Raw genomic sequence first — 25,305 nt, 5'->3', positions numbered from 1 at the left:
ATGGTCCGGCTGCTGGAGGCTCACCCCCAGTTCTCTCCTAGAGCGGAGGAAGAGCCCCATTCCAGGCGACCGTGGCCTCTCTCCACTTGGTTCTGATCACCATCTCCACCGGGCAGCACCGTCCTCCTGGGCCGCGACCCTCTGCGCCGCCATCCTGCTCCCACAGGTGGGCGTGGGTGTCTGCAGAAGGGCAGCCGTGCACACCGGGGTGGGCGCCTGTGCCGGAGGCCCCCCCGGCCCCCCCCCGCCATGCCGGGGCCCGCCTGTCCCCCCCGTCCCCCTCCCCTACCCCCTCCCCTCCCCTCCCCTCCCCCATCCCCTCCCGTCCCCCTCCCCTCCCCTCCCCCCTCCCCTCCCCCCTCCCCTCCCCCCTCCCCTCCCCTCCCCTCCCCTCCCCTCTCCCCTCCCCTCCCCCCTCCCCTCCCCCCTCTCCTCCCCTCCCCTTCCCCCTCCCCTTCCCTCCCCTCCCGTCCCCCTCCCGTCCCCCTCCCCTCCCCTCCCCTCCCACTCCCCTCCCCTCCCCCCTCCCCTCCCCTCCCCTCCCGTCCCCCTCCCGTCCCCCTCCCCTCCCACTCCCCTCTCCTCCCCTCCCGTCCCCCTCCCCTCCCCCCTCCCCTCCCCCCTCCCCTCCCCCCTCTCCTCCCCTCCCCTTCCCCCTCCCCTTCCCTCCCCTCCCGTCCCCCTCCCGTCCCCCTCCCCTCCCCTCCCCTCCCCCCTCCCCTCCCGTCCCCCTCCCCTCCCCTCCCCCCTCCCCTCCCCCCTCCCCTCCCCCCTCCCCTCCCCTCCCCTCCCGTCCCCCTCCCCTCCCCTCCCCCCTCCCCTCCCCCCTCCCCTCCCCCCTCCCCTCCCCTCCCCTCCCCTCCCCTCTCCCCTCCCCTCCCCCCTCCCCTCCCCCCTCCCCTCCCCCCTCTCCTCCCCTCCCCTTCCCCCTCCCCTTCCCTCCCCTCCCGTCCCCCTCCCGTCCCCCTCCCCTCCCCTCCCCTCCCACTCCCCTCCCCTCCCCCCTCCCCTCCCCTCCCCTCCCGTCCCCCTCCCGTCCCCCTCCCCTCCCACTCCCCTCTCCTCCCCTCCCGTCCCCCTCCCCTTCCCCCTCCCCTCCCCTCCCCCCTTCCTTCCCCCTCTCCTCCCCTCCCCTCCCGTCCCCCTCCCCTCCCCCCTCCCCTCCCCTCCCCCCTCCCCTCCTCCTCCCTTCCCCCTCCCCTCCCCCTTCCTTCCCCCTCTCCTCCCCTCCCCTCCCGTCCCCCTCCCCTCCCCCCTCCCCTCCCCCCTCCCCTCCCCCCTCCCTTCCTTTCCCTGGGTTTCAATCCAGGGCCCTGGACTCACTAACTGGCTTGCTAGACGCTCTCTACCACTTCAGCCATGCCGCTAGTCTAGCTGTTTGCTGAGTGTTTGGGGGATGAAAGTGGGAGGACCTTTCTGCCTGGATTGGCCTCGACTCCCGAGTGGTGAGGGTGGCAGCCCGGCCGGCTGGCCACCGGGGGCTTGGCCACGGGAGCATCCTCCTCTCTGTTCTGGCACGCCTTTGCTCAGGCATTAACGCCCCGCGCTCCAAGATAAAAGGTCCCGGAAGAAGGGCTCGGGTGGGAACTGCGCAGGCTGGTGGCCCAGGCCGGGCGAAGCGCTCACCCACTGTGAGCCGCACGGGCCCCTCCCGGGCGGGGCGGCCACTGTAGAAGTGCAGCTCGAAGACGCGCTCCGCTTTCCAGTCGGACAGCAGCCGTCTGTCGGTGCAGAAGACGAGGCTGTGGTGGCCCTGGATGCTGCACAGCCAGATGGGGAACCGGGGCGTCTTCAGCCTGCTGCCCACCTAGGAGGGGACGCAAGGTGTGTGGACAGCGCCCCCGCAGCTCCCCAGCCTCCCGAGGCGTGTGAGGCTGGCGGGCCGACTGGAAGGCCTCGAGGCTGGCGGTGCACCGCGGGCGCCGTGGGGCTGTGGTTTTCCTTAGTGGACTCGACTAAAGAGCCGGGTGGTCTCACGGGGAGAGTGGAGAATTCTTGGGTTGGTTTGCAGGTGAGGTAAAGAGTAAATGTAATCCCTGTCAGAGATCTGAGGATCGCGGTTCAAAGCCAGCCCGGGCAGGAAAGCCTTGGTGTCACGAGGTATACACGGAAGACACTTGGTAGGTGTCCTCTGGGGAGTTACTCCTTCACAGTGCAGGCGATAGCGATGCAAAGGCGGAGAGCCTGCTGGGAGGGGTGTTCCTGCTGAGCAGCGTGTCTGCCTGTCTGTCTGTCTGCTGACAGGCTCTGGGTCTCAGGATGAGCTCTCACGTCTGTGGAGACACCACGGACACCGCGTTGCTCTGGGGTTCGGGCGGTCTTGGCTGCCCGCTGGTCTTTGTGGTGTCCGCCCTCCAGCTCGGGTTGTGTGTGCCAGCGTGCGGTTGACCCTTCGTCAGGGGTGAGTCCCTGGGCTGGAAGCACTGTGGACGGGTTCCGAGGGCGCGGCCCCTTCCCCGGTGTCACGTGTGAAGTCTCAGGTGGGAAGCGCCAGCGCTGGGCAGCGTTTGTGCCTGAGAGCGGGTCCCCACAGCGGGAGGGAGGCCTCTCCAGAGATCTGTGCAGCCCTTCATTTTGTCTTACTTTTGTCCATCCCGAGGTTTGAACTCTGGGCCTGGGCGCTGTCCCGGAGCTCCACCGCTGGCTACAGTGCACTTCTGGCTTTTTCTGGTGGTTCATTGGAGATGAGAGTCTCATGGTCTCTCCTGCCCGGGCTGGCTTTGAACCGTGGTCCTCAGCTCTCGGCCTCCTGAGCAGCTGGGATGACAGGCGTGAGCCATGGCGCCCGGCTTTGTACATTTCAAATAATTTTTAGAAATATTTTCACACATCACTTCCATTATCCATGTTCTACAGACATGAAAGGTGTGCGATGCAAATACGAAGCCAATAGCTTGGAGTTTCTGCTTAGACCGCAGTGAGTGAACAAGTGTGTGAGCGTGCATGTGTGTGAGCATGTGTGTGCGAATGAGCATGTGTGTGAGCGTGTATGTGAGTGTGCATGTATGTGAGTGTGCATGTGTGTGTGAGCATGTGTGAGTGTGCATGTGTGAGCATGTGTGGGTGTGCATGTGTGAGCATGTGTGGGTGTGCATGTGTGAGCATTGTGTACGTGTGTGTGTGTACGTGTGTGTATGTAGTGATAAGAGGCCAACAGGAATGCAGTAAAGGAGCAGAACAGTTCAGACTTGAATTGCTGTCATATCTGGACTTTCGTTTTCTGGTTGCTGGGCTGGGAGCCGACGGTGCTCACGGGGGTGGGGGGAAGGGAGGCCGTGGCCCCGGCCCGTGGCGGCACTCACAGGGGTGGGGGGAGCCGTGGCCCCGGCCCGTGGCGGGGGTGGGGGGAGCCGTGGCCCCGGCCCGTGGTGGCACTCACGGGGGTGGGGGGAGGCCGTGGCGGCACTCACGGGGGTGGGGGGAGCCGTGGCCCCGGCCCGTGGCGGCACTCACAGGGGTGGGGGGAGGCCGTGGCGGCACTCACGGGGGTGGGGGGAGGCCGTGGCCCTGGCCCGTGGCGGCACTCACGGGGGTGGGGGGAGCCGTGGCCCCGGCCCGTGGCGGGGGTGGGGGGAGCCGTGGCCCCGGCCCGTGGCGGCACTCACGGGGGTGGGGGGAGGCCGTGGCCCCGGCCCGTGGCGGCACTCACAGGGGTGGGGGGAGCCGTGGCCCCGGCCCGTGGCGGCACTCACGGGGGTGGGGGGAGGCCGTGGCCCCGGCCCATGGCAGCACTCACGGGGGTGGGGGGAGCCGTGGCCCCGGCCCGTGGTGGCACTCACGGGGGTGGGGAGGAGGCCGTGGCCCCGGCCCGTGGCAGCACTCACGGGGGTGGGGAGGAGGCCGTGGCCCCGGCCCGTGGCAGCACTCATGGGGAGCACTTACCGGCGGGAGTCCGTGGCCCCCGGGCCCGTCCTTGCCCCACTGCAGGTAGCCGATGTCGCTGCGGGTCAGGACCCCGCCTTCCGCACCGTCGGAGACCGCAGGGCTCGCTCGTCCCGTCAGAATCAAGTTCAGCGCGGCCTGGGGCAGGGTGACAGGGCGTCTTCAACACGCATTGAGCAACACTCCACCTCTGAACCGGAGCACAATTCGGGAGAAACCAGCTGTGTCTCCAAGTATGGAGGCCGGGTCTGAGTGACCGCCTGGTCCCTGGAAACGCGGCCCTGGGCGCGGGGCTGCCCCTGACCTCCGACCTATGACCGGCCACGCAGTCCTGGGTGCGGGGCTGCCCCTGACCCCCGACCCGTGACCGGCCCAGCCACGCGGTCCTGGGTGCGGGGCTGCCCTGACCCCTGACCCCCGACCTGTGACTGGCCTGGCCACGCAGTCCTGGGTGCGGGGCTGCCCCTGACCCCCGACCCGTGACCGGCCCGGCCACGCAGTCCTGGGTGAGGGGCTGCCCCCGACCCCGACCTGTGACCGGCCACGTGGTCCTGGGTGAGGGGCTGCCCCTGACCCCCGACCTGTGACCGGCCACGTGGTCCTGGGTGCGGGGCTGCCCCTGACCCCTGACTCCCGACCTGTGACCGGCCACGCGGTCCTGGGTGAGGGGCTGCCCCTGACCCCTGACTCCCGACCCGTGACTGGCCTGGAGGGGAGGGGCTGCCCCTGACCCCCGACCTGTGACCGGCCACGTGGTCCTGGGTGAGGGGCTGCCCCTGACCCCTGACTCCCGACCTGTGACTGGCCTGGCGGGGAGGGGCTGCCCCTGACCCCTGACCCGTGACTGGCCTGGAGGGGAGGGGCTGCCCCTGACCCCCGACCTGTGACCGGCCACGTGGTCCTGGGTGCGGGGCTGCCCCTGACCCCTGACCCCTGACCTGTGACTGGCCTGGCGGGGAGGGGCTGCCCTTGGATGGCAGAGGCCATGCTGGCTGGGCTCGGGCCGCCCCTGTCTCCCTGAACGGTTGGACTTGCTCGGCTTCGACGGTTCCGCTGCACGGGAATTGTATTTCCCTAGATGCTTTTCCCTGGGTGCTTTGCTTGGGCCAGGTCTCCATCCCAAACACGTGGCTTTGGTCTTTAAAAGCGCTGAGCGAGTTAGGTTCTGGGCTGCAGGAGTCCACTGTGGACGCCAGCCTCCGGATAAAGACCCCCAGCTCCATCTCAAACTGCGGTGTCTCTGGCTCTCCTGATGGAGCTCCCGTACAACCCCCTACACCTTGGAAGGCTGACGCAAGCGAGCCTCTGCTAGCAGGGCCCCTCTCCACCCTCATTTTCCTTTTCTAATTTACTTTTTTTGGATGCCAGTCTTGGGGCTTGAACTCAGAACCCAGCTACTAGCCTTGAGCTGAGTTTTACACAAGGCTGGCGCTCTACCACTTGAGCCACGGCACCACTTCTGGTTTTCTAAGGGTTCATTGGAGATCAGAGTCTCATGGACTTTCCTGCCCAGGCTGGCTTTGAACCGCGATCCTCAGATCTCAGCCTCCTGAGTAGCTGGGATTACCGGCGCCCAGCTGCATCTTTGTCTCTCGAAGGCCACAGGATGCTCAGGGGAAGAAGGGGCCGCGTCTAGGCCAAAAGCACAGGCGCCACCCACCTGCCTGCACCGGAAGCCCCCAGCGCTGGGCTGCAGCAGGGCTGTGGTGGCAGAGCCCAGGTCGCGCCGAAGCCTGTGGGAGGGGCGGTGGTGGGCAGCAGGGCTGGGACGGAGGGGCGTTCCCGCCACCTCCACTCCCAAAGCCCACCGGGAAGTCCTCCAGGACCGGCCCGGGGCTGGGAGGGGGGCGCGGGGGGGGGGGGGACAGGTGGGAGGGGAGAGGTCACCAGCTCCGCCCCAGGGAAGCTGGCTTCTTCCACACCCAGCCATCTCTGACACCCCGTCTGCCGGGACCCTTCCCCGCTTGGGCCCACTGGGACCGCTGTGTTTTGTGTCTCTTTTCCTGTGTGTGCCAGTCCCAGGGCTTGAACTCAGGGCCTGGGTCCTTTTCCTGAGGCTGGTGCTCTACCCCCTGAGCCAGCGCTCTGCTCCGCCCCGCGTGGAGGCTGTGGGAGGGCGGGTCTGCGTCTTGGCTCACGAATCCCTGAGAGCATGGCCGTGTGCGGGTCTCGCGGAGACATCGCCTGCCCAGTCACAGGCCCAGCCTGCGCCCAAGGGCGCGTCCACCAGGAAAGGCTGGAGTGTCCAGCCGGAGCGGGGAGACGCCCCGAGCCCGTCCCCGGGGACGCCGCCCCCTGGAGCTCCCGAACCAACACTGGGAGAACCTACCTCTGGAACGTTCTGGAGAAAACCAGGCTGCAAAGAAACAGGATGACTCCGTGGCTTCCTTCTCCTTGGAACTGTTTGAGGAAGGAAAGTGCTTTTACCTGAAAGCCATGGCAGAAAGGGGCACGAGGTTGTGGACTCGCAGCCTGAGCCTGCAGGACGCACAGGACCCCCCCAGCCGCCCCCCCACGGCCGCCCCCCCCATGGCTGCTCCCCCCCAGCCCTGCTCTTGTTCCACTCGGGGCTCTTAGCCTGCCCACGGCCACGGCCGCCATCCTTGTGTTCCCGGCTTTCGGTCCTCTGGCACCAGCGATTCTCTTCCGATCGCAGGCCGGGAATCTTTCCTGGCAGACGCTCAGTGCCGGGCCGGGCCGCATGCTCCATGCCCGCTTGCTGGCCGACTGCTGCTCACAGAGCTCAGAGACAGCACGGAGACACTCGGATCGGGGTCCAGACCAGCTCTACCACCGACACCTACTTAGGAGTTTCATTGAGTTCCAGCCTCCCGCAGTTCCGTCCGTGATCGCAGGAGAAAAATAAACTTTCCCCGTGTTCGGTGCAAAGGTTGAACGAGCCAAGGAGCACACGGGGTCGTGTCAGTTCTTAGGCCATTCTGGATCCAAAGCAAAAGCGGCGTCTGTCTCTCTTTGAGGCCTGCCTCTGTTTCCTGGCCAGATGACTGTCTGCTTCGACCTTTCTGAAGGTCACGTGTGGTCCCCAGATCGCGCCGTCTGTGCTGGCCTTGTGTGTGCGGTCAGGTCTCTGCCCGGGGTTGAGGCCCCTGGAGCCGTGGCGGCGTGGGAGGGTCCTGAGGAGACGCGGACCGGGCGGGGGCCGGGCGGGGGCCGGGCTCGCCTGCCGCAGAACGCACCGCAGCCTGGACCCGGCCGGGAAGTCAAGCAACCATCCTGCACGCGTGTGAGCGGGCGGCCCGGAGTGCCCTGGGCCGCCGTGGCTTCCGTGTCTGCCGCAACGCCACAGCCGTGGCTCGGTGGCTCTCAGCGCAGCAAGCGCCGGCCGCTGGCCTTCCGAGCCCCCAGGGAGCCTGTCTCTGGGTGTCCACCTTCTAGAAAGCACCGCGGCTCCACCGGCAGCTCCTCTCCCGCCCTCTCCCCGTCTTTCCCTCGTAAAGAACCTACGACCAGCCCTTGGCGTCTTGGCCTGGGTTACCGCGCACTGCGTTCCCCGAGTGTCGTGACGGTGGGGTTCCCCTAGAGAGAGAGGGGGAACCCCTGGACCCCACTCCGCCCCCGTCTGACCTCTCCTGACCCGACAGTCCCTGTGAAGAAGGCCACGGCCCTCTCACACCGGGGAGGCTGGGAGGGAGAGGCCGGCTTCCCTTCCTGTCTATCCCTTTCTTCGCCCCCAATTGGCCCTTCAAAAATGCCTGTTAGAAGCACGTCCCCAAAATGGGGAGGATCCCGCGGGCTGGGTGCCGCGGGAAGGCAGCCCTCAGCACCGGACACTTACGCTCTGCACGTGATCGCAGATGAACTTCTCCATGGCTGCTTTCTCGGGAAATTCAAACAGCTGCAGCTAGGGACGGGAGGGAGCAGGAAGGGAGAGAGGTCCGTGTGCGGCCCGCCTCCTCCCCAGCCTCCCCCCCAGCCTCCTCCCCAGCCTCCCCCCCCAGCCTCCCCCCTAGCCTCCCCCCCAGCCTCCCCCCCAGCCTCCCACACAGATGCACACATGCACAGGTACACACATGCACACAGATGCACACACATGCACACAGATTCACACACAGATGCACAGATACACACATGCACACACAGATGCACACAGATGCACACACATGCACACAGATTCACACACAGATGCACACACAGATGCACACACACAGATGCACACATGCACAGGTACACACATGCTCACAGATGCACACACAGATGCACAGGTACACACATGCTCACAGATGCACACACATGCACACACATGCACACAGATTCACACACAGATGCACACACTGATGCACACACAGATGCACACACAGATGCACACATGCACAGGTTCACACATGCACACAGATGCACACACAGATGCACACATGCACAGGTACACACATGCACACACAGATGCACACACTGATGCACACATGCACAGGTACACACATGCTCACAGATGCACACATGCACAGGTACACACATGCACACGCAGATGCACACACATGCACACACATGCACACAGATTCACACACAGATGCACACAGATGCACACACATGCACAGGTTCACACATGCACACAGATGCACACACAGATGCACACATGCACAGGTACACACATGCACACAGATGCACACACAGATGCACACATGCACAGGTACACACATGCACACGCAGATGCACACACATGCACACACATGCACACAGATTCACACACAGATGCACACACTGATGCACACACAGATGCACACACACTGATGCACACATGCACCCACACACCCCCACACGCTCCGGCCTCGTGCGTGGCCGCAGGGGTGCGGCGCGCCTACCCTCTCCGTGATGTCGGCCCCGGCGTGGTTGGGCGTGGGGGCCGCGCGATGGTCCCCCGGGGCCAGGCAGACGGTGGCCCTCTGTGCTGCTCCGGCCGCCCACAGGCTGTCGGCCAGGGCGGCGGCCAGGGCTCGCTCCTGCTCCGGCCCGCTCAGCCCACGCAGCCTGCAACACAGGGGCTGGAGGACGGGGCGGCCCACGGGTGGCCTGCCGGCTGCACCGAGTCCCTGCCCAGCACAGGTGTCTGGCCTTCGTCAGCCTGCACCATGAGCACGTCGCCTGGCTGTGCCCACACCGGGGTCCCTGGAGATGAGCCCCTCGGTCACCGGCTCCCTCCTCCCTCCTCCCTCCTCCCTCCTCCCTCCTCCATCCTCGGTCCCCAGTCCTCCCTCCTCCCTCCTCCCTCCTCCATCCTTGGTCCCCAGTCCTCCCTCCTCCCTCCTCCCTCCTCCATCCTTGGTCCCCAGTCCTCCATCCTCCATCTTCCATCCTCCATCCTCGGTCCTCCGTCCTCCGTCCTCCGTCCTCCATCCTGAACTCCGCTGGGGTCCCCGGCCCTCCACGCCGGCCCTTTCCAAGCCCGCCCCAGGGTGGTGACTTGCTTTGCCCGAGGCCAGTCTTTGCTTCTTACTGATTCCTCTCCTCTCTCACAGCTAACTTAGGACTCTGCACGTGAGAGGGTCTTGTTCATTTCTGAGACTAAATTCGAACCCGTGTGAGCTGTCCTTGTGAGACGTATTTGACGGCCACCCTGATTGCCAGCCTCGTCCGAGGCGGGGGCCCTTGATTTACCGGGCGTCCGGCCCTCGGCTCCTCAGAACCCCAGGTGACGTGCACGTGGGCTCAGCAAGAGTCCGGGCTTCGCTTCCCGGGCCGGGCTCCGTGGAGCAGGAAGCCTGCCGGCCTCATGCCCCGGCCTGAGGGGACGCCCGTTCCCCAGGACGGGCCCAGGGGCAGTGTGGGGGTCAGTGGGAGGCCCCGTGCCCCGGCCCGAGGGGACACCCGCTCCCCAGGATGGGCCCAGGGGCAGTGTGGGGGTCAGTGGGAGGCCCCGTGCCCCGGCCCGAGGGGACGCCCGCTCCCCAGGACGGGCCCAGGGGCGGTGTGGGGGGCAGTGGGAGGCCCCGTGCCCCGGCCCCCTCCCGAGTCTCACCCGCGCAGCTGGCCGGCTTCCGCGCTCCTGGTGAACAACAGATGCTTGAGGACAGACCCCTGCACAGCCATCTGGATGCTCCTTGCGCCTCCCTGGTGGGGGCGGGGGGGACCTTGGGATGGCGTCTTCCTCCTTCCTGAACCTGGCAGGGCCTCCCCTCCCCGTGGGCCGTGGCCAGCCAGGGCGGCGTCTCGGGGGCCTGGGCCTGGGGCTAACCCTAACCCCGCGCCCCTCCACGACTCCGGTCCCACCGCCGACGGGAGAGGAGGGAAGCTGGGCGGGCGGGTGACGGGGCAGGCAGGACTGGAATCTGATGGGGGGGGGGACCGTGCTGGGGCTTTCTCCACCCTCACAGCATGGGCGTGCTGGAGCCGCCTCTGACTGTTGGACATTATGTTTAAAGTTATAGAGGTGTGTGTGTGCACGCGCGCGCGTGCGTGTGTGTGCGCGTGTGTATGTGTGTGCAAGTGCTAAACCCAGGAGCTGGGCACGGTCTGTGAGCTTTTACACTTAAGGTTAACGCTCTACCACCTGACCCACAGCTCCACTTCTGGCTTCTTGGTAGTTAATTAGAGATGAGAGTCCCACGGACTTTCCTGCCCAGGCTGGCTTTGAACTGCGATCCTCAGATCTCAGCCTCCTGAGTAGCTAGGATTCTAGGTGTGACCCAAGGTGCCTGGTTGACATGTGTGTTTCTAACTATGACTATAAGGAACGTATGAACTACTGCAGGTGTAGACAGGTAGAAAAATATAGATAATAATTGGAGAAATTGAGTTGGGGATTTAGAAAAACTAGCTGTTTAGAAATTAGAAAAATTGGTTATTACTGTTGCAACTTCCAAAGTCAAAGCCAGGTCAGAAGGAGGGTGGAACGTGAATCCGGCCCTCTGCCAGTCACGGCTGAAGACCTGGGCCGCGTCCCCAAAGAGGCTCTGCCTCAGCTTCTGCAAAGGAGAAGTGAACCATTCAGCCAAGGACTCTTCCTAGGCCCAGGCCTCCGCGTAAAACCAGGGGCTTCCCTGGGAATCTAGGGCCCACGGACATGGGCCCTGATTCCATGCAGTGTACACGGCCAAAGGCTGCTGCGGTTCTTACTTACAGGTCTAAGGTGCTGGCCAAACACTCTAACAATGTCCATAACAGAGTAACTGACATCACAGAGCACCTTCATCACAGATGACCATCACAGATCACCTTCATCATAGATCACCATCATCACAGATCACCATCATCACAAATCACCATCATCACAGATCACCATCATCACAGATCACCTTCATCACAGATCACCTTCATCACAGATCACCATCATCACGGATCACCTTCATCACAGATCACCATCATCACAGATCACCATCATCACAGATCACCTTCATCACAGAGCGCCATCATCACAGAGCGCCTTCATCACAGATCACCATCATCACAGATCACCATCATCACAGATCACCTTCATCACAGATCACCATCATCACAGATCACCTTCATCACAGAGCGCCATCATCACAGAGCGCCTTCATCACAGATCACCATCATCACAGATCACCTTCATCACAGAGCGCCTTCATCACAGATCACCATCATCACAGATCGCCATCATCACAGATCGCCTTCATCACAGATCACCTTCATCACAGATCACCATCATCACAGATCACCTTCATCACAGATCACCTTCATCACAGATCACCTTCATCACAGATCACCTTCATCACAGATCACCATCATCACAGATCACCATCATCACAGATCACCTTCATCACAGATCACCTTCATCACATCACAGATCACCTTCATCACAGATCACCATCATCACAGATCACCTTCATCACAGATCACCTTCATCACAGATCACCTTCATCACAGATCACCTTCATCACAGATCACCTTCATCACAGATCACCATCATCACAGATCACCTTCATCACAGATCACCTTCATCACAGATCACCTTCATCACAGATCACCTTCATCACAGAGCGCCTTGCCTGGTCTGGTCTAGTTTACCCTGTGTAGTGGTGTCTGGAGTGTGAGTCCCCCGCAAGTGCACCTTTTATGGAGCAGGTGCATGCACACTCTGGGATGGGCAGCCTGCCAACCCCAATGCCTCATGCTAGTGATGCTCTCTTCTTAGCCAGACCCGCGCCTTCCCTTCCCGTCTCTCACATCACAGCAGGAGATTCCCTCCCCTTCCTGGGGCTTGCCCGCTGCACCCACCGCGGCGGCTGTCCGGGTGATGGGAAGCCCGGCCAGTGTTGGGGGGTCACGGGCAGCTGTCGGGGTGATGGGAAGCCCGGCCAGTGTTGGGGGGTCACGGGCAGCTCTTGGGGCGATGGGGGGCCCAGCCAGCGTTGGGGGGTCGCGGGTGGCTGTCGGGGTGATGCAAAGCCCAGCCAGCGTTGGGGCGTCGTGGGCGGCTGTCGGGGCGATGGGAGGCTCGGCCTGTGTTGGGGGGTCATGGGCGGCTGTCGGGGTGATGGGAGGCCCGGCCTGTGTTGGGGGGTCGCGGGCGGCTGTCGGGGTGATGGGGGGCCCGGCCAGCGTTGGGGGGTCGGGAGCAGCTGTGGGCGCTGGGCAGAGCGTGCGGGATGGCGTGCATCTTTGTCCCGAGCGCCCAGGGCTTCCAGGCCGGTCTTCCCCTTTGTTGCTGGGTCTCCGGTGGCCATCGGGATCCTTGTAAAAAACCAACCCCAGGACAGAGTTGGTGGTCTTGTTTTAATTTAACTCAATTAGCTTTCATCACATTGATTCTCAGCACTCTCTCTCTCTCTCTGTAACACCCATGTCCACACGTTCAAAGATGTCTAATGTGACGTTAGCAGCAGGAACGTTCGGACGTCCAGGTCTGTGTCAAAGGGGACGTGGGGCCGTGGGGCCGTGGGGTGCAGCTGGGAGACCACACATGCTCTCCACGCCTCGCGTGGCGGCCGCGCTCAGGGGGGTCCAGCCTCCCACCTTCACCGGCCGGTGTTGTTCGATGCCAGTAGACAAAGCAGCTTCGCTCTCTTTGATTCTGACCCCTGCTCCCCAGGACCCCACCCCTTATTTCAGCCTAAGTTAGCAACCCTTCTCCCACTTTCCGTAACTTCTGTTCCCATGCGGTGGAACAAAGTCACCACCCTTCAGTCCCAGAGCTCAGAGAACAGCTCTGTCTCCCCACAGGGAAGACCTTGCTCATGGGCGCCAGGATTTAGTGTCGCGTTGGCCCCGACACTGACACACAACACGCGTGACCTTCTGACTTCTCAGGTCACCAGGCACAAACACCACAACCTTACATTTGGTTAAAAAAAAAGATATGGAAACACTTTTTTTTTTGGTCATGGGGCCTGAACGCTGGGCCTGGGCGCTGTCCCTAGCTCTTCAGCTCAAGGCGGGCGCTCTACCACTTGAGCCACAGCGCCACTTCTTTAATTGGAGATGAGTCTCATGGACTTTCCTGCCCGGGCTGGCTTCAAACCGTGATCCTCAGCTCTCAGCCTCCTGAGTAGCTGGGGTGACAGGCGTGAGCCACCAGCACATGGCAAAAACACTTTTTTGATACCTGAATTCCACCGTCTTTCCCTCACTGTAAAATGGTAAAGAAGCCGATGAAGACGGGGACCGCGGCCAGAGCCTCGTTCCTCTGGGACATTGATCACCCAGTCGCACAGAATCTTGTAATTCTCTTTAACAAGTAGAGGAACTCCAGAGTCTAATATTACTGCACTTTTTTCTTAATAACCATATGGTGCTCTCAATGGTGAAAAGTAGCTCTAGGATAAACGTATAAGGAAAGCCTTCCTAGTGTTCACACTGCCTGCGTGACCTTGTGTGCATGGAATGCACAGATGATGATAGTCTGAAGCCGCGGCTAGATGAGCGCACACTGGCTTTGAGAAGGGAATTACCTGAAGGGTGGTGATATTGGTTCCCAACCTGAAAATGAAGAGAGCACATTGAGTGAAGGACTCGCTCCGTTTGAACTCCGTGTGCACCCCGCCCCGGCCCGGCCTTGCGGGCGATGGCGGCCGGCCCTCCGGGCAGGAGGTGCTTGAAAGGGAGACCCAGGTGGAAAGTTCTTGTGTGGCAAGCGATAACACCGTCGCTCAGACACCTGCCTCCCCCACCCTCCTGCGGAACAGGGTGCACGGAGCACGGGGTTTCTCACCTGGGATAAGCAAAGATTCCTCTCCATTTGTCCAGAAATAGAAGTTTCCTGGTTGTCTCCAGGGACCCAGGCTGGGAGAGGTCCACGTCCATCTGAAGGAGGAGTTAGGAGGCAGAAGTTGTTTGGTTGAGGACCAGGCCTGGCTGGGAGCGGCCAGGCGTCTGGACAGAGACCCCAGCAAGGCCACTCACCTCTCCTTTGGCCGGCGGGCGCTCGGGCCGGCAGCCGCTGCCCGGGGCTCACCGAGAGCCTGGCTGTCAGACCACGATTAAACTTTCATCGGAGGTGCAACGCCGGGACTCTGTCATTGTATAGGTGCCATGAATGTTTAATCCCAGACGGAGGTTTGTCAACAAGAGGATTTCGGTTACTTGTCTGTCAGAGCATCTGAGATGACAGCTGGTGGACGGTGCTCGGGCCGGGGCCTGGCCGTGTCCTGGGACAGAACCGGTGGCCAAGGGTAACGAGCCCTGCCGGCCGCGGCTGCGTGGTGGGTGGGCCAGGGAAGCCGCAGGGAGTGGGGCCTCAGGGCCCGCGGCGGCTCTGACGTCCTCCGCAAGTCCCCTCTCCTCCTGCGGGCTGAGCGGATCGCAGCTGCGGTCGGCAGACTTAGTGTGGACGGCTGGATGCTGGCGCTGACCTGCAAACCCCACGCCCATCTCTGCCCTGGCACGGACAGGACTGCAGAGGTCTGAGGCGTAGCTGTGACTAATGTTTAAACCAGTCCCCTCGGCCCCGTCCCCTCGGCCCCGTGGGGGCCACAGCTGATCAGTGATGGCTCCAAAGACTGAGGCCTGGACTCCCGAATCCCGTGAGCCTGTGTATCTGTGTGATGCGGTGTGCACACCACGCACCGACACGCGCGTGTGCGTGTGTGAATGTACACACATGTATGTGTATGGCATGTGTGTGTAAACGGGTGTGTCCATATATCCCCTAATGGATCTGCTGCGTTGGAGCCCCACCCCTCTGCCAGACGTAGTGTTTTATGGTAAACATAAAAGGTGCAGCCGGGCGGCGCTGGTGGCTCACACCTGTCATCCTAGCTATTCAGGAGGCTGAGATCTGAGGACTGGGGTTCAAAGCCAGCCCAGGCAGGAAAGTCCATGAGATCCTTATCGCCAATGAACCACCAGAAAACCAGAAGTGGTGCTGTGGCTCAAGTGGTAGAGTGCTCACCTTGAGGTGAAGAGCTGAGGGACAGCGCCCAGGCCAGGCCCAGAGGTCAGTCCCCATCACACACACACACACACACACACACACACACACACACACACACACACACACACACACACACGCGCGCACGCACGCACGCACACACGCACGCACACACACACACGCACGCACGCACGCACACACACACACACGCACGCACGCACGCACGCACGCACACACAGTCCTTTCTTATGTCCTGTCTCTGTCCGTGAATCATCCTCACCCTAACACAGAAGTTCTGTTTCCCCTTTATAGTTTATTTATAGTGTAGAGTTTCAAACTTTTAGTGGTAGCATCTCTGTTTAATATTTATTAGGAACCCATAGTGTAGAAAAGGAAATAAGAAATCACAATATCCTTGCTCCCCAATAATGTAATGATGAGAAATGTTCCCTGATTTCCTATTTAGAAAGTCATATTAAAAAAATAAATTTTACCTCTGCCATTTAAATTATTTAGCAACCCCAAACCGGGGAGGGGAGCTGCTCAGAAAGCTGTGTTTCTCCAGGATCGTGATGAGCTGGAGTGTTTCTGGCTGTGTGTGTCCTGATTTCCCCGGGCGTCTTCACGGGGCGCTGTCACTCCAGTGACGGACACGTCACTGTAGGCTTAGGGCTTAGGGTGTGTACCCCAGCTCCACTGCACCCCAGGGGCACGTCCTGCTTCCCTTCTCCTGTTTTTTTTTTTTTTTTTTTTTTTTTTTGTCGGTCTTGGGGCCTGAACTCTGGACCTGGGCGCTGTCCCTCAGCTCTTCAGCTCAAGGCTGGCGCTCTACCACTTGAGCCACAGTGCCACTTCTGGCTATTTTGCTGGTTAATTGGAGATAAGAGTCTCAGGGAGGGGCTGGGAAGGTGGCTCAGTGGTAGAGCGCTTGCCTTGCATGCATGAGGCCCTGGGTTCGATTCCTCAGCACCACATACCCAGAAAAGGCTGGAAGTGGAGCTGTGGCTCAAGTGGTAGAGCGCTAGCCTTGAGCTGAAGAGTTGAGGGACAGCGCCCAGGCCCTGAGTTCAAGCCCAGGACTGGCAAAAAAAAAAGTCTCACGGACTTTCCTGCCCAGGCTGGCTTTGAACTGCGATCCTCAGATCTCAGCTTCCTGAGTAGCTAGGATGACAGGCGTGAGCCACAGGCGCCCGGCTCCAGATGGTTTTTAAAGAGCATTTTGGACAGGATGGAAGGTATGGCTCAAGTGATAGAGCGTGAGGCCCTGAGTTCAAGCCCTGACACTACTGTGTGTGTGCACGCACACGTGCAAGCACACACGTACACACACACATGCAAACTGGTACATTCTGGAGATGCTCATTTAATGTCTTACTATTTTAGGAAAACAGATACGTGGGTCGCTCCGAGATTGTCTCGTGTTCACATGCCCCCCTGGGCCTCTTGGTGCCCGAGTGGACAGGGGTCTCCAGCATGGCCATGTCTGTGCCGCCGCCGTTTCTCCATCCTGGCCAACCTCCCTGGACTTCCCGGGTCAAGCATTTCCCACCAGGCAGAGCGACCTTTCAAAGCCTGCCTTCTGTTCTGGAGTCCATAGGGCAGTTGGAAACAGTTTCACAGAGGGTTTTGGTACTTTATGCAATCTGAAAGGATGGGTGGAATTAACTATATCTGTAAGTGACCAAAGCAAGTTCAGTCCCTTACTGGGAAAATTACAGAAGCACAGGCTTTTCAGTACATTAAGTCTGCAGCCACGTTAGTTGTCTCTGCGTCTTTAGATTTTGCAAAAGGGAACTGAAATCCAGCCAGCCGTATCAGGAGCCCGTTCAAAAAGTGAACAAAGAAGCACATGAAAACGACCCAGAAGGAGGTAGTGTATCTTTCACTCTGTGTTCTGTAGGCGAACGTCCCTTCTTTGAAGTTTGCAATTTTTTCTGAGAGGTGGTGGATTTTCACCTCCGAGGCAAACAGGATCATGACCAGACAGCCGCAGGACCCTGCAACAGAAGGGGCATGTGCGTATCCCGCCCGGGGGCCGCCTGGGGCTCTCCCCCAGTGTCCGCGGCCCGGCTGCACCTCCCACACACAAGGGCAGAATCGCGGTGCCAGGCTCTGCAGCTTCAGGAGAACAAATGCCCCAGGCCTCACAGGTGAGGCCGGTCATGCCGGCCCTGGTGCAAGGCCCAGGCCTCCCAGGGAAGGTGACCACACCGCCGGCCCTCGGCGCCTCGGCGGCCAGAGGAGCCTCTGGGCCCAGGTGGGACTCGAACTCAGTGCGGTGAGCTTGCTGGGCTGGCTCTCCGCCGCCCGAGCCAAGCCCCGAGCCCTTTGTTTTTGGGATAGGGTCTCTCGCTTTTGTTCTATGAGTCTCCTGCCTCTGTGTCCCCAAGAAGCAGAGCTCAGCCAGGGTGAGGGGGCAGGGCCCTGTGGACAGCCCCTCCCTCCCAGCAGAAGCTGTGAACTCCCCGTGGGTCTGGTCCCCGAGCCTCTCTGTGTTCAGGGCTGGCGCTCCGCCACTGGAGCCATGAACCACTTCCAGCCTTCTCAGCATGGTTTGTGGGAGATAAGAGTCTCACAGATGTCCCTGCTGGTTTCAAACCACAATCCTCAGACCCCAGTCTCCCGAGTAGCTAGCGTGACAGCCCATGTTTACAGCCGCTGCTTTAGGGCAGCGAAAGGCTTCTTATTCTCCCATTACAGTTAATCAAATGTCCCGGGCACAGCAGCCACGTGGCTTCTGTTCCCCGTCATTAATTCACGCCAAACGGACAGCGGTGGAGGCCCAACATGAAAGAGAGTACAGATGTGTTCTGCGTCAGGGCCAAGAAGTGTGGCTGAACAAGGGCCACGAAACACTAATAAACAGCCACGGGGGGGGGGGGGCTGGAGCGTCGAGGGGGGGCGGGGGGTGAGGGGGTGCTGTGGAGGGGTACACCCAGGCAGCAGCTTCTGTGGGGGGGGGGGTGCACCAGGGCAGCAGCTTCTGTGTGTGGGGGGTGCTCCAGGGCAGCAGCTGCTGTGTGTGTGGGGTGCTGGGGGGGGTGCTCCAGGGCAGCAGCTGCTGTGTGTGTGTGGGGTGCTGTGGGGGGTGCACCAGGGCAGCAGCTGCTGTGTGTGGGGTGCTGTGTGGGTGCTCCAGGGCAGCAGCTGCTGTGTGTGGGGTGCTGTGTGGGTGCTCCAGGGCAGCAGCTGCTGTGTGTGGGGTGCTGTGTGGGTGCTCCAGGGCAGCAGCTGCTGTGTGTGGGGTGCTGTGTGGGTGCTCCAGGGCAGCAGCTGCTGTGTGTGGGGTGCTGTGGGGGGTGCTCCAGGGCAGCAGCTGCTGTGTGGGGGGGGGTGGGGGTGCTCCAGGGCAGCAGCTGCTGTGTGTGGGGTGCTGTGTGGGTGCTCCAGGGCAGCAGCTGCTGTGTGTGGGGTGCTGTGGGGGTGCTCCAGGGCAGCAGCTGCTGTGTGTGGGGTGCTGTGGGGGTGCTCCAGGGCAGCAGCTGCTGTGTGTGGGGTGCTGTGGGGGGTGCTCCAGGGCAGCAGCTGCTGCGGGGTGGGGGGCACAGCGCGCCCCGGCAGGCAGGCAGGCTGTGCGGCCAGAGGAGGTGCCCACCACTGGCCACTGCGATGCAGGAGGAGCAGACAACACCAGGAACCCCATCACCCCGCCCTCCCCCCCTCCTCCCTCCCGCCCTCCCGCCTCCTCCCCCCTGCCCGCCTCCCTCCCCCCTCCTCCCTCCCCCCCTCCTCCCTCCCGCCCTCCCGCCTCCCCCCTCCCGCCTCCTCCCCCCTCCTCCCTCCCGCCCTCCCACCTCCTCCCCCCCTGCCCGCCTCCCTCCCGCCTCCCCCCCTCCCACCTCCTCCCCCCTGCCCGACTCCCTCCCTCCCCCCCTCCTCCCTCCCGCCCTCCCGCCTCCTCCTCCCTCCCGCCCTCCCACCTCCTCCCCCCCTGCCCGCCTCCCCCCCTCCCGCCTCCTCCCCCCCTGCCCGCCTCCCCCCCTCCCGCCTCCTCCCCCCCTGCCCGCCTCCCTCCCGCCCTCCCCCCGCCTCCTCCCCCCTCCTCCCTCCCGCCGCCTCCCCCCTGCCCGCCTCCTCCCCCCCTGCCCACCTCCCTCCCTCCCCCCTCCTCCCTCCCGCCTCCTCCCCCCCTGCCCGCCTCCCTCCCGCCCTCCCGCCCTCCCGCCTCCTCCCCCCTGCCCGCCTCCCTCCCGCCCCCTCCTTGTGCGTGTGTGGCCGCCCCTGTGGCATGGTCTGGGTTTGTACGTTTTGCACCCACGGGCGCTAAGCCACGCAGTAGGGGGTGAGCTCTGGGTCTAGAGTTCACCAAGTCCCTGCGTCTCTCCCTGGACTTCCCAAGCGCGGTGTGTGGCATGGCGGCCGCGTGCGGTGCGTACGCCCCGGTGCCCTTCTGCGGCATGGCCTCCTTAGGATGATGGATAAATCATGCACCACTGGACACTGAGAAAATGGAGTCACCCGCAGCTTCCGTGCTGCTGGCCAGAGGCAAGGGCTTGAGAAACTACAGACGCAGCTTCCCTCCCCTCCCCTCCCTCCCTCCCCACCTCCTCCCCTCATCTCCCTCCCCTCCTCCTCCCCTCCTCCTCCCCCTCCCTCCCCTCCCCCTCCCTCCCCTCCCCCTCCCCCTCCCTCCCTGCCTCCCTCCGCCTCTCTGTTCCCACAAGTCCATGTGTCTATATAACGTCCATATATCTGCAGTGATTGATAGAGTGTAGTGACGTGCTCAGGATCTGCAGGGATGGAGTGTGGTGACGTGCTCAGGATCTGCAGTGATGGAGTGTGGTGGCATGCTTGGGATCTGCAGTGATGGAGTGTGGTGACGTGCTCAGGATCTGCAGGGATGGAGTGTGGTGACGTGCTCAGGATCTGCAGTGATGGATAGAGTGTAGTGACATGCTCAGGATCTGCAGTGATGGAGTGTGGTGACATGCTCGGGATCTGCAGTGATGGAGTGTGGTGACATGCTCAGGATCTGCAGTGATGGATAGAGTGTAGTGACATGCTCAGGATCTGCAGTGATGGAGTGTGGTGACGTGCTCGGGATCTGCAGGGATGGATAGAGTGTAGTGACGTGCTCAGGATCTGCAGTGATGGAGTGTGGTGACGTGCTCAGGATCTGCAGGGATGGAGTGTGGTGATGTGCTCGGGATCTGCAGTGATGGAGTGTGGTGACGTGCTCAGGATCTGCAGGGATGGAGTGTGGTGACGTGCTCAGGATCTGCAGGGATGGAGTGTGGTGATGTGCTCGGGATCTGCAGTGATGGAGTGTGGTGACGTGCTCAGGATCTGCAGTGATGGATAGAGTGTAGTGACATGCTCAGGATCTGCAGTGATGGAGTGTGGTGACGTGCTCGGGATCTGCAGGGATGGATAGAGTGTAGTGACGTGCTCAGGATCTGCAGTGATGGAGTGTGGTGACGTGCTCAGGATCTGCAGGGATGGAGTGTGGTGATGTGCTCGGGATCTGCAGTGATGGAGTGTGGTGACGTGCTCAGGATCTGCAGGGATGGAGTGTGGTGACGTGCTCAGGATCTGCAGTGATGGAGTGTGGTGACGTGCTCGGGATCTGCAGTGATGGAGTGTGGTGACATGCTCAGGATCTGCAGTGATGGAGTGTGGTGACGTGCTCAGGATCTGCAGGGATGGAGTGTGGTGACGTGCTCAGGATCTGCAGGGATGGAGTGTGGTGACGTGCTCAGGATCTGCAGGGATGGAGTGTGGTGACGTGCTCAGGATCTGCAGGGATGGAGTGTGGTGACGTGCTCGGGATCTGCAGTGATGGAGTGTGGTGGCGTGCTGGGGATCTGCAGGGATGGAGTGTGGTGACGTGCTCAGGATCTGCAGGGATGGAGTGTGGTGGCGTGCTGGGGATCTGCAGGGATGGAGTGTGGTGACGTGCTGGGGATCTGCAGGGATGGAGTGTGGTGACGTGCTCAGGATCTGCAGGGATGGAGTGTGGTGGCGTGCTGGGGATCTGCAGGGATGGAGTGTGGTGGCGTGCTCCGGATCTGCAGGGATGGAGTGTGGTGACGTGCTCAGGATCTGCAGGGATGGAGTGTGGTGACGTGCTCAGGATCTGCAGGGATGGAGTGTGGTGACGTGCTCGGGATCTGCAGGGATGGAGTGTGGTGGCGTGCTCGGGATCTGCAGGGATGGAGTGTGGTGGCGTGCTCAGGATCTGCAGTGATGGAGTGTGGTGATGTGCTGGGGATCTGCAGGGATGGAGTGTGGTGATGTGCTCAGGATCTGCAGTGATGGAGTGTGGTGGCGTGCTCCGGATCTGCAGGGATGGAGTGTGGTGACGTGCTCAGGATCTGCAGGGATGGAGTGTGGTGACGTGCTCAGGATCTGCAGGGATGGAGTGTGGTGACGTGCTCGGGATCTGCAGGGATGGAGTGTGGTGGCGTGCTCGGGATCTGCAGGGATGGAGTGTGGTGGCGTGCTCAGGATCTGCAGTGATGGAGTGTGGTGATGTGCTGGGGATCTGCAGGGATGGAGTGTGGTGATGTGCTCAGGATCTGCAGTGATGGAGTGTGGTGGCGTGCTCGGGATCTGCAGGGATGGAGTGTGGTGGCGTGCTCGGGATCTGCAGGGATGGAGTGTGGTGGCGGGCGTCCACGCAGCTGGGCGGGGCGGTGTTCCTGGGCTCTTCCCGGCGCGTGTGGAACTCCGCCACCCCGCGCGTCTCCGCTGTCCTTACCGGAAATGAAGCTGAGGAGGTACAAGCCCCGCGGGCCGTGCAGGGCGTCGAAGGGCTTGCCGAAGGCGTTGTAGGCGAAGAAGCCGGCCGCCACCGCGGTGAGGACGGCGAGCACCGCGGCGAAGAGGAGGACGCTGATGTGGACGCTCCCCGGCACCGCGGGCGGCAGGTCTGGGAAAACTGGAGACCAGCCGAGAGTGAGAGTGAGCACGTCCCGAGAGTGAGCACCTCCCGAGAGTGAGCACCTCCCGAGAGTGAGCACGTCCCGCGAGAGTGAGCACCTCCCGAGAGTGAGCACGTCCCGAGAGTGAGCACTTCCCGCGAGAGTGAGCACGTCCCGCGAGAGTGAGCACCTCCCGAGAGTGAGCACGTCCCGAGAGTGAGCACCTCCCGAGAGTGAGCTCCTCCCGAGAGTGAGCACCTCCCGAGAGTGAGCACCTCCCGAGAGTGAGCACCTCCCGAGAGTGAGCTCCTCCCGAGAGTGAGCACCTCCCGCGAGTGAGCACCTCCCGCGAGTGAGCACGTCCCGAGAGTGAGCACCTCCCGCGAGAGTGAGCACCTCCCGAGAGTGAGCACCTCCCGAGAGTGAGCACCTCCCGCGAGAGTGAGCACTTCCCGCGAGAGTGAGCACGTCCCGCGAGCAGCCAAGTGGGAAAGCCACGGCCCGCCAAGTGGGAAAGCCACGGCCAGCCAAGTGGGAAAGCCACGGCCAGCCAAGTGGGAAAGCCACGGCCAGCCCCCAACCTTCGTGCTTCGGAAATCATGAGTCCTCTCGGCGGCCGCACTGCATTCTGAGCTACTAGTTTACGAGGGGGAGATAAAAAGATGTAGAGATGTCTGCCCACCAACATGGAGCCCTGAGTCCAAATCCCAGCACTGACGAAGAGTAACACAGACAGGCTCGTTTCACCGGAGTGTGGACATGGCCGGTGGGAGGCGTGGGAGGGGCATTACTAAAGGCTAGGAAGACTGCAACTCCCAGCCGCACGCCTGAGGCTCGGCATTGGATGGGGGTGGGCGGGGCCGTGTGGGGGTGGGCGGGGCCGTGTGGGGTGGGCGGGGCCGTGTGGGGTGGGCGGGGCCGTGTGGGTGGGCGGAGCCTACCGCGGCTGGGGGTGGGCGGGGCCGTGTGGGGTGGGCGGGGCCGTGTGGGTGGGCAGGGCCGTGTGAAGGTGGGCGGGGCCGTGTGAGGCCTACCGCGGCTGGGGGTGGGCGGGGCCGTGTGGGGGTGGGCGGGGCCGTGTGAGGCCGAGGCCCAGGCAGTGGATGGGGTTCCTGCGCAGCCTACCGGGGCTGGGGGTGGGCGGGGCCGTGTGGGGGTGGGCAGGGCCGTGTGGGGGTGGGCGGGGGCCGTGTGGGGTGGGCGGAGTCGTGTGAGGCCCAAGCAGTGGATGGGGTTCCTGCGGAGCCTACCGCGGCTGGGGGTGGGCGGGGCCGTGTGGGGGTGGGCGGGGCCCTGTGGGGTGGGCGGGGCTGTGTGGGGGTGTGCGGAGCCTACCGCGGCTGGGGGTGGGCGGGGCCGTGTGGGGGCGGGCGGGGCCGTGTGGGGTGGGCGGGGCCGTGTGAAGGTGGGCGGGGCCGTGTGAGGCCTACCGCGGCTGGGGGTGGGCGGTGCCGCGGCTGGGGGTGGGCGGGGCCGTGTGGGGGTGGGCGGTGCCTTGTGGGGATGGGCGGGGCCGTGTGGGGGTGGGCGGTGCCGCGGCTGGGGGTGGGCGGGGCCGTGTGGGGTGGGCGGGGCCGTGTGGGGTGGGCGGGGCCGTGTGAGGCCTACCGTGGCTGGGGGTGGGCGGGGCCGTGTGGGATGGGCGGGGCCGTGTGAAGGTGGGCGGGGCCGTGTGAGGCCTACCGCGGCTGGGGGTGGGCGGGGCCGTGCGGGGTGGGCGGGGCCGTGCGGGGTGGGCGGGGCCGTGTGGGGTGGGCGGTGCCGCGGCTGGGGGTGGGCGGGGCCGTGCGGGGTGGGCGGGGCCGTGTGGGGTGGGCGGGGCCGGGAGGGGACCCTTCCCCTTAGGAAACGCAGCAGTCGGTTTCTAGGGGTTGTGTTTGGGGCAACAGAGGAAACGCAGTGCTTTCCAAGTGTGGGCTTGCTTCTCTGGGCAGCGCAGGACCTGGCGGGGAAGTGGAGCTCTGTCTGTCTGTCTGTCAGCCCCCCCAGGGCCGGGGAGGAGCCAGGGACCCCAGGCCGCAGAGCGTGGCGTGGACCCGCTGTGGGTGCGCCTCCTAAACCCCGTGGAGTACCGCAAGGGCGCTCGCCACACCTCGCGTGTCTGGTGATAATGAGTCCATCCAGAGCACCTGTAGGAACAGATGTGGAGCCGGCGCAGTGTGTCAGACGCAGGACACGGTGCACACAAACCAAGGGCGCCGCCCTCAGCCTGCCGGCGGGGCTCCAGCGGGGGGTGTGGAGCCAGGCCATCCGCCCAGAGCCGCCGCCGTCCTCTGCCCAGGACGGGGATTCGAACCCGGGTCCTCTCTGCCTGGCGATGTCGGGGCCGGCCTGTGTGGAGGCCAGGCTGGGAGGCTGCGCAGGACATCGGCAGCACTGTCTTGGAGGAGCAAGAGAAGAGCATTTCACTGCGTGCCTGCTGCGCTGCTTGGGGAAATGCTCTGCTTTCTTGCAAGCATTAGCCGTTCAATTAATTCATATTCTGTTTATTTCTTTTGTGCTGGTCCTGGGACTTGAACTCAGGGCCGAGGTACGGTCCGTCCCTGCCCTGTTGGCTCATGGCGAGCGCTGTACCTCTTGAGCCACAGCACCACATCCGGTTTTCCAGTGGTTTTTTTGGAGATGTGAGCCTCACAGACTTTCCTGCCCGGGCTGGCTTTGAACCGTGATCCTCAGATCTCAGCCTCCTGAGTAGGTGGGATGACAGGCGTGAGCCGCCGGAGCCCGGCTATCGATGTGCTTCACCAGCAGTTATTAAGTTATTACACCATCCACCTCTCCACTGAGAGAGCCTCCTCTCTGGTAGGGGAGCGGGGTTAAGCCACTCTGAAAAGTGAGGGCTGTGACCATATTGAAAGAAATGCAGAGCGAAGTTGAGCTGATTGGCCTCCTGGAGGGAGACGCAAGATGCAAAAATGAATTGTCAGGCAGAGCGAGCTTTCAATTCTTACAAAGGCTTTTAAATTCTCAGGCTGGTGAGAAAGCCACTCAGCAGGGTGCGGATCCCTGCCTGCTTTCCCGGCCTTCCCCCCAGGCCTCATTGCAGCCTGAGCGAGAGCCCAGGCTCTGAGCAGCCAGGACAGGCGCTGGGGAGCCAGCCTTCACCCAAGGCTGCGCAGGACCGAGCCGTCTGCCACGGTTTTATCTTCAACATCTAGACTGAAAAGAACCTGAGGCCCAGAGGAGCTAAGTCACCGGCCTGAAGTCGCTCAGAGGGTGGCTGAGCTGCGGCTGCTCTCCTGCCCCTCCCCCTGCCAGCTACATTCTAGGGTTAAAGAG

The 25,305-nt window shown here is 62.8% G+C and overlaps 2 protein-coding genes across 4 annotated transcripts in view; both read right to left on the bottom strand.

Annotated features, from left to right (window-relative positions):
• Positions 1 to 37: 37 nt before the first annotated feature.
• LOC138837672 (inactive ubiquitin carboxyl-terminal hydrolase MINDY-4B-like) lies at positions 38 to 16,644 on the bottom strand. Its single transcript, XM_070036622.1, has 12 exons — positions 16,559 to 16,644; positions 13,746 to 13,773; positions 12,073 to 12,528; positions 10,683 to 10,799; positions 9,854 to 9,945; positions 8,700 to 8,865; positions 7,679 to 7,744; positions 6,212 to 6,282; positions 5,543 to 5,615; positions 3,883 to 4,020; positions 1,627 to 1,807; positions 38 to 180 (listed from the first exon to the last, which is right to left on the bottom strand). Exons 1-12 carry the CDS (start codon positions 16,642 to 16,644, stop codon positions 38 to 40), a joined length of 1,617 nt encoding a protein of 538 aa, XP_069892723.1.
• LOC138837632 (clarin-1) overlaps positions 16,563 to 25,305 on the bottom strand; it is a 22,413-nt gene continuing 13,670 nt past the window's right edge. The window contains exons 3-4 of one of the 3 annotated variants that reach the window (XM_070036556.1): positions 21,864 to 22,091; positions 16,563 to 17,160 (exon numbers count right to left, since the gene is read on the bottom strand). In XM_070036556.1, coding sequence (XP_069892657.1) covers positions 16,895 to 17,160; positions 21,864 to 22,091 — 494 coding nt within the window. In that variant the 3' untranslated portion in view covers positions 16,563 to 16,894. The remainder of the gene's footprint in view (positions 17,161 to 21,863; positions 22,092 to 25,305) is intronic. The other 2 variants (XM_070036557.1, XM_070036558.1) reach the window with 2 other exon arrangements.

Source organism: Dipodomys merriami, unplaced genomic scaffold (genome assembly GCF_024711535.1).
Source record: "Dipodomys merriami isolate MVZ:Mamm:240054 unplaced genomic scaffold, mDipMer1.0.p SCAF_273, whole genome shotgun sequence".
Lineage (NCBI taxonomy): Eukaryota > Metazoa > Chordata > Mammalia > Rodentia > Heteromyidae > Dipodomys > Dipodomys merriami.
Note: the sequence above shows the minus strand (reverse complement) of the source record. Positions and strands in the feature narration are given on the sequence as shown.

Excerpts from the sequence above, each read along its gene's own strand:
- LOC138837672 (XM_070036622.1), bottom strand. The coding sequence starts at position 16,644 with ATGGCCATGCTGGAGACCCCTGTCCACTCGGGCACCAAGAGGCCCAGG. Across the intron at positions 9,946-10,682 it reads TGACTTTGGAAGTTGCAACA|GGAGGCGCAAGGAGCATCCA; the intron begins GTAATAACCAAT and ends CGCCCCCACCAG. Across the intron at positions 7,745-8,699 it reads GGGCCGACATCACGGAGAGG|CTGCAGCTGTTTGAATTTCC; the intron begins GTAGGCGCGCCG and ends TCCCGTCCCTAG.